Below are 7,402 nucleotides of genomic sequence, written 5' to 3'. Positions count from 1 at the left end.
GACCGCACGCCGGCTGGCGGCCGCGCCTTCCCAACCAAAGCGCCCCCCATGCCGCATCTTGTCTAGCGCCGTACGAACACCAGAATGGTTTTGCACGTGCCTTTCGCTTCTTTTGTATGAGGGGCTTCGCCGCGGCCCAGCAAAAAAAACCCGGGGGTCCGCGGGCGCGGCGGAAAACACACCGCCCGAATGCGGGTGCCGCGGGGCAAGGCGTTGGTGAAAACATCGCTCCTCTTCCGCGCCCAAGCGCAACGTCGCCAAAAAGAAGTAGCAAATCCTTAGTCTCAGGGCTGGGCGCTTCTTTGGTGCCGCCGCCGGGGTGGGGTGGTTAGCGGTGCGGGGGTTTGCCCTGCTTCATCCGATGCAAGCAGGGCGGCGGGAAAATGGGGGGCAACGCCGAAAGTAGGGCCAAGCACCCGCGCGCCGTCAAACTTGAGCCAAGAGAGAGTGCGAGGAACAACCCCAGGGGAGCCACCGCCCCAAAGAGCGGACCCCTCTCGGTGAAACAGCAAGGAAGGCTGGCGGGTAACAACGGAAAAAAGAAGATCGTTGCCGCTAAAAACCGACCCGCCTCCCCCCTCCTAGCGCTCCGGCGCCAATGGGGTGGGGCTCTTGCGGGAAACCAGAAAAGAGACCCGCCCCTGCCTGGCCATTTAGCGCAGAAGCGGGGCGGAGCCTCCCCGCTTAGGCCCCATGACGGGCCCTGCAGCAGCGCAACGCGCGCGGCGCTGCAAGCACCTTAATCGTTTCTTTACGAATGGAATAATGCCTTCCAACGAAGTATCAGAGAATTTAGTGGTGTTAGGGTCCTTCCCGTTGGCGCGGGCCACCACCTGACAACCGTCATCGCACACAAGAGGCCTTCCGGCGGGACATTGTCAGCGATGGCATCGAGTCTCCTTTTGATACGCCTAGCGGCGCTCATTCTCACCGTGGCCGCGCCGAAGGCTAGGACGTGTGTGTGTGTGTGAGAGTTAACGCCCCGGAGCGATAGGAGAAGGGTTTGCACATGTGGAGTTGATCCGTTTTTCCAGCGGTTTTACAGAAGAAGAAATTGTTTGCGACAGTGCCGCGTCACACATCCGGTCACATCGGGCGAATAAATTTTCCCCAAGTGGAGGAGGAACCTCAATTGATTTGTCAGTGCGGGAGTGGCTGCGCCCGATTGGTGGGAATGATGAAATGACATTCGCCCCATCCACGCGAATAAAGGTGTGGTAAAGTTCAACCAGCAGAAAGAAGGTGCCAGTCCAAATTCTATCATTACCCTTACTGGGTGGAAACTCTGCTTGTGGGGTGTCGATAGTTACAGCGTTGGCGCTTGGGAGGCGTAGGCGCAAGCGCACCTTGCTCTTGTGCGGTGTTTCACCGCCTCGATGCCTTCATTTGCCTCCCCGCCCGCCGCCGCATTAAAGGCGACAACGCATGGTGTTAGCGACTCGTTCGTGCTTAAAACAACGCTTTCTGCTGCAACGCTTGGGCGAAGCAAACATACAAAACAGGTGCTTACGATAAAGCTTTGTTTATTGGCCCTTTTTCGTATTGGATAAAATATGCCTTCGTTAGGCGGAGGCAAGAAAAGAGGACAAACAACAACAAAAATAAGAGTCAGCAGCGGAGGCAAAGAAGCAACAATACCAACGCGAGGCTGCTGCTGCCGCTGCTGAGTGGCGGTGGCGCAAGGGACCGCGGGCCGTACGAACGGAGAACCCAAGGAATTCTTCAGCCGTACGAATAAGCTTAGAAAGAAACGACACACATTTGCCTGAGTGTTATTGGCATTTCTCTCTAAGCCTTAGGAACGTTTCTTCCGTTCGGCATTCTCCTCCACTTTCCTTCGAAACCCCAATGCCCGCGAGGTTTGCGCATCGATGCCCTGCATGACAATGTGGTATTCGTTTTGCAGCCACGGCGCTGTGAACGCCACTGTCACCAAAAGGGAAATCGCGAGCGTCGCCTTGACGGCAAGGATGGCCCAAGCATCCTCTTCGTTTCCCGTTAACCGCATCGCCTGGTAAAAACTCACGAGAAAGGGCGGCAACGAAGCCACACTCCCGATCATGTAGTGACGCGAAGTGAAGAGGATGTGAATAAGCAAGGAGGAAATACCCCAGTATTGGAGAACGTAGAGGAACACCGTGGAGTTTAGTAAGCCATCGGGTGTGGTCGACACCCGCTCCGCCCACGTTGGGTCGTCAGAGGCCAACTGCATAAGCTGAAACACGAGAGTTGCCAGACAAAGCAAGAGCCATACGGTAAGAAATGCCGAGAATAGTGGCGGATTGAACCTCGACGCAAACAGGAGTGCACGCGAACTGTGAAGGTTGGCGGCGTACCGACGGGCCAGTCCGGGGCCCTGTTTGGCCGTTCGCCCGCGGCCAATAAAGGGAATCAGCGTAAATGCAAGGCATGTGGCGAGTGTCACCCCCCCCGCAGGCACAAGGAGTAGCAGGTTCGCCTCCAGATTTCGCCACTCCATATAACTCACTGCCGTCTTTCTGTCATGCGTCTGTTGCCACGCGCGCAGCTGCTGCTCCACATCCGGGGCGCCGCGGCTCATCCCCAGCAAAATGCCGTTGTTTCCAGCAACACTGAACGAAGGTTCTCTCTCTCTCTCTCTCCCCCTCGCTTTCTCTTTCTTGCGCCGCCTTGCTTTGCTCCTGAAACTCCAATGGTGTAGACTTGCCTTTGCGCAGAGCAAAAAATGCCAATGACGTAAAGTTTCGCCTTTCTCTAGCTTACAAGAAATAAAGAAATAGCGGACGGGTGCGAGTGGTGACCGCCTCCCGAAAAACAACAACAACACACACGCGCACATAGAGCGAGAAAGCGAGAAAGCGAGAAAGCGAGAGAGAGAAAGAGAGAGAAGGACAGTCGAGATCTCTGTGAGCACACATGATATTGTTTGTTCCTTGATTTTTCTCCTTCCTGCCTGCGTTCGCGCCGTTTATAAACTTCACGTGTGCACACAGGCGCGTATGTACCCGCGCGTCGCTCCAAGACAAGGCGTGCTACAGAAGCAACGGTGATAGGCAGAGACCCAGCCAGACACTGCCACTTTCCCCATCCTTGTCTTTCACACCCGCCCCAACGTTGAATAGTCGATCCGTCATTTCGTCCACACACATAATACCATACGACGGTGATCGCACAAATCCTTCCTCCTCTTCCTCCGGCGCGGCACTGTTTTTGGCGCAAGTTGTGCCTCCCCAATCCTCCATATATCCGTAGACGCGGATCTTCCTGTAATCCTCCCACCCTACCCGCATCGCCTCGCGCATCATGGCGTCATTTCCAATAAGCCGAATGACAAACAACGCGGCCACGCGCAAGTATTTGTGGACATCTTGATGCAACATTGCCAGCACTACGGAGGGGTCTGGAGTAATCTGAAGCAGTCTTGTAACGTGGCAAATAAATGGTTCAGGCCTCCGCAGGGGTCCACTCAGGCCACCCACACACCGCAGCGTTATAAGAGCCTCTATTGTTGCTAGCAGTGGTTTATGAACGCAAGAGGTCATAGCATGCGATTGCAGAATGCGGTGGCGCGTGAGTGGATCAAGCGCAGCCACCGCACTACGCCCTTTTAAATTCCACGCCATTCGTTTTTGGCCCTCCATTGACCTCACAAGTCTACACTACGTGCTCGCAAATACAAAAGCAAAACGTGCATAATAAAAAAGGACACATGAATGTAGCTCAAGCACCCAGCAGTGAGAGAATAGATGGATAAAAAAACAACAACAACAAAGGGAAATGAAAATAAAGGTCCAAAGCGGCCTACAACACCTTTGGCGCACTCTACAAATCCAGCTGTGGTAGTCGCACATCTCAAACGTTTTTACCAAAATGGCCTGACTGCCAACCACAGCACAAGCGGTGCCTGCAGAAATGCGGCACCGTACGCCAGCAGCCTCGCGTTTGACGGGGTCCGTCCTTCGCATGCATACATTCGCGTTATATTCTTAATCACAAAAACGCCGTTGGCAAACAAGATATAGGACACCATAAAACCTACATAGTAGGGATCACTTTCAAACTGTAGGAGTTCCCGCAAAAACACAATAATGGACACCGTAAGATACTTGTATCCAGTCAAAGCCATCAGGTCCAAAACCTTCATTTCTGGCACAAGTCTAAAGATATAGCTTGCCATTTTGAGTGCAAAAACCTCAACCAAAAACCAGAATACTACTGCTGAAGCAATACCCAAGAGTTCTTCATTCGTCACGCGGTAGTGATGCAGTCCATGCACAAATCCAGAAAGGATGATGTACGTGATGGCACCCATGAGAGGCAGATAAAGGTCTAATGCGTACACGTCATTTATGGGTAAGGCGGCCAGTGTAGTTGGATACGGACGACCCACAGTTGAGGCGGGTGAATAGGGCACTGCATCTCCCCCAAAGCCCGTAGCTCCTCCATTGCCCTCCTGCTCCGCGCCGGATCCATGTGGAAAGCTCTCAAATCGTCGAGTGAAGGGGAAGAGTAGAATTGACAGCTTTTTCTTTACATAATTATTATCCACACGGAAATAGCGGTGAACATTGGAAATGACAGGCAAGTGTTGCATAAACCGCTTCTCGCCTCCCTGAAGCATGCTCTGACCATACTGCAGCCCCATCTGAAGCATCATGCCATGTTGGTCGCCACCCCACGAGGTCGGAAAATTCGCCGGATGTGGCTGCTGAGGTGAGACGTGCGGGGAGAAGGCAGACATGCCGCGCGTACTCCTTGCGGTGTACCCTCCTTTCGCCCTTCTGCTCTTCCTTCTCTTTGGTTCGTCCTTATGTCTGTAGTCGTGCACGCGGCACTGGGAAAGCTACCTTCTCGATGCGTCAGCCAGAAAGAACGAAAACAAACAAACAGACAAACAAAGCAAAAAAAAAAACAAATACCTTTTCTTTCACTAATGGAAAAGATAAGCAAAAGTCAGAAATAGTTTAAAATACGTATGCAAGCCAAAGAAGGAACTCATGCAGACCCTCCATGCTTCTCTCCATCTTTTGCTCACAGAAACAACGCACAACATCGGTGCGTGCGCCGCTTCCACATAAGACGCATTATTATTATTATTTTTTACTTCTTTCGATTCAGCCCACACACCGACACCTTTCCCCACTGCACGCTTTTCCTTTTGCTTTTATGTGTGCAGGAAACTGTGCGTCAGTTACTTTCTTAAATTCCCTCTAGACGCAGGCAAGAATGGGCTTATTTGTGTTTATTCATACTGCATAGATACTTATATCGTTCAAAGCATTCCTTGGCATTTTTGCCATCCACCATCGCTGCAATCTTCTGAAACTTATCCCTTTCCTTGTAGTCCTTTAATTCCCGTAGCCCCTGCTCCAACATTTTTTGTTGCTTCACCGTCCAGTCCTCTATAGATGAAACCTGGGTAGCCACCGCCGCCGCACCCGCAAAGGCACCTTTGGCTACATCTAACTTTGAGGCTGACGGTTGCAGTGAGGTACTTGGGGTTCGGTTCTGGGTGGTATTTGCATGATGTAGTGCAGCTGTAATTTCATTCACCTTCCGCATCGCCTCTTCCTCGGTGAACTTACCACGCAGCATTTCGGCAATCTTCCTCCAACGGTCCACCGCTCCAGGTGGGTACTTCGCGGTCGCCTTCTGCAAGCGAACCAGGTCCTCCTCGTCCCAGTTTGTTGTCAAGGCGGTAGGGATGGCCGCCTTCTTGGTCACCTCAGGCGCAGTCGTGGAGGCGGCTGGGCACTTCTTGATGGGCTCGCCGTAGCGCGTCACCCCAATTTGCTGCTCGCGTTCCTCAACAAGAGCGTTGAAGCGTAGCACCGCCTCCACGCTTACCCCCTCGTCGCCATCGTAGTCAGGCCTGTTGTTACCCTTGATTCGGCACCCCACGGTGGCGGGACGCCGCTCTGTACTGCAACTTGTCACAGCCGCGAGGATGCTAGCGGCCTGCTCGGGTGATGTGATTTTTGAGAACATCCACACTACATTCGGACGCCGCACAGTGTGGCGCAGCAATTTGTTTGTAGCCGTTTCATCAAGGATGCTATGCTGCTCCAGAAACTCCAGCAAGTCTCTTTGCGCCTGGCGAATTGCATTTTTCTTCTCTATCTCTTTTCGTTGAGCCTCCTCGCGCTGGAACCTCTCCCGCTCCGCCTCCTCCGCACGGCGACGCTCCTCCTCCTCTCGCAACTGGCGGCGCTTCAGCTCCCGCTCTTCCTTCTCACGCTGGCGCCTCGCTTCATCCTCATCGCGTTTACGGCGCAGTCGCGGGTCATTTTTCCGTGCCCGCTCCACAAGCGTTCGCAGGCGTTGCTGCTCCTCCCGGCGAAGGTGATTCAGCTGACGCTCGTTTTCGCGCGCGTAGTAACGCTTCTCCTCGCGGCACATGCTATCATCGATCTCGTCAAGCTCCACCAGGTGCGAGAAGTCGCGCCAGGACTGAAAGCGCCCCCAGCGATCGTAAAACCGGTACACCGCCTTTAGGCCCGTACTGTCATCGCCAAGCGAGGGCAGATCACTCTCGCTGCTCCACTTCTTATTGCGCTCAAACACGGGTCCAAAGAGGGCGTAAAAGTCCGCTTCTGCCGGCAGCGTCTCGCCGGGAATGGAGTCGTCAAAGGGGCGAGAAGAGTCATACGCCAGGCGGGTTTCGGTGTCTCCGAGGAGGTCAAAGGCGCGCTGCACCCTCTTGAAGGCTTCATCGGAATGATTCTTCTGCTTGTCCGGGTGCGTCTCCAGACAGCAACGGCGATACGCCGTGCGAATCTGCTCCTCCGTTGCCCGTTCCCCCTGACTCAGCTGGAGCACCTCGTACCAGTCGACACGCAGGTCCTCGTCCGTCAATTTAACAAACTTTTTCCGACGAAAAGTTTGCTGCCGCCGTTCCTCACCGTTCCCGCCGTCGCCGTCGCCGTCGTCATCGCTGTCGTCCACGTCGGAGCCACTCGTCGCGTGAGCGGCCTCGTGACGCCGTGCATGGCGCAGCTGCTTCTCCACCCACACCCGCGCACTCATCCGTGCCTGCTGCTGCAGGGCCAACCCCCGCGGAAGCACCCGCACCCTGGTTGCGAGGTCGCAGAGAAGGTTGGGATCCACCTGAAAGATAACCTCTTCGGCGCCATTCTCCAGCTGTGGAAGCTCAAGCCCGGATAAGACCATCATTTTTTCCCAATAGAAATACGAGACAACGAATATAAGCTAATATGTACCTACGCTCCACACTCTTTGTGTTCCCTGCCAAGCGTGAGGGGAGGGGCAGTAGGCGCCAAGGAGCAAGCAAACAAAACACATATAACAAAGAAACAATGAAGCGTGGAAGCGACCCGCGATAAAAATGGTAAATGCGCGGTCAAGAGCAACGCAAAGAGCGAGTATATATATATATATATATATATATATATATATATATACG

At 53.8% G+C, this 7,402-nt stretch overlaps 4 protein-coding genes across 4 annotated transcripts, besides 5 other annotated features; all 4 read right to left on the bottom strand.

Annotated features, from left to right (window-relative positions):
- Positions 1–1,647: 1,647 nt before the first annotated feature.
- Positions 1,648–1,666: a microsatellite.
- Positions 1,667–1,795: 129 nt separating this feature from the next.
- Positions 1,796–2,560, bottom strand: TraAM80_04045 (uncharacterized protein; the record flags this gene model as incomplete). The annotated part of the gene is made up of 1 exon (XM_029380989.1): positions 1,796–2,560. One exon carries the CDS (start codon positions 2,558–2,560, stop codon positions 1,796–1,798), a length of 765 nt encoding a protein of 254 aa, XP_029239206.1.
- Positions 2,561–2,603: 43 nt separating this feature from the next.
- Positions 2,604–2,640: a sequence feature (GA-rich).
- Positions 2,641–2,818: 178 nt separating this feature from the next.
- Positions 2,819–2,867: a microsatellite.
- Positions 2,868–3,011: 144 nt separating this feature from the next.
- On the bottom strand, positions 3,012–3,602 carry TraAM80_04044 (pre-mRNA-splicing factor 38A; the record flags this gene model as incomplete). Its single annotated transcript, XM_029380988.1, has 1 exon — positions 3,012–3,602. The coding sequence occupies one exon, from the start codon at positions 3,600–3,602 to the stop codon at positions 3,012–3,014; it is 591 nt and encodes a 196-aa protein (XP_029239205.1).
- Positions 3,603–3,841: 239 nt separating this feature from the next.
- Positions 3,842–4,720, bottom strand: TraAM80_04043 (Hrf1 family protein; the record flags this gene model as incomplete). Its single annotated transcript, XM_029380987.1, has 1 exon — positions 3,842–4,720. One exon carries the CDS (start codon positions 4,718–4,720, stop codon positions 3,842–3,844), a length of 879 nt encoding a protein of 292 aa, XP_029239204.1.
- A 135-nt stretch (positions 4,721–4,855) lies between these two features.
- Positions 4,856–4,895: a microsatellite.
- A 316-nt stretch (positions 4,896–5,211) lies between these two features.
- TraAM80_04042 (chaperone protein DNAJ) lies at positions 5,212–7,149 on the bottom strand (the record flags this gene model as incomplete). Its single annotated transcript, XM_029380986.1, has 1 exon — positions 5,212–7,149. The coding sequence occupies one exon, from the start codon at positions 7,147–7,149 to the stop codon at positions 5,212–5,214; it is 1,938 nt and encodes a 645-aa protein (XP_029239203.1).
- A 213-nt stretch (positions 7,150–7,362) lies between these two features.
- Positions 7,363–7,400: a microsatellite.
- Between the last annotated feature and the right edge of the window lie 2 nt (positions 7,401–7,402).

The sequence above is a fragment of the Trypanosoma rangeli genome (genome assembly GCF_003719475.1).
Source record: "Trypanosoma rangeli strain AM80 chromosome Unknown Tra_15.4_contig_00112, whole genome shotgun sequence".
Lineage (NCBI taxonomy): Eukaryota > Euglenozoa > Kinetoplastea > Trypanosomatida > Trypanosomatidae > Trypanosoma > Trypanosoma rangeli.
The sequence above is the reverse complement of the archived record's forward strand: the minus strand, read 5'-3'. Positions and strand labels throughout refer to the sequence as shown.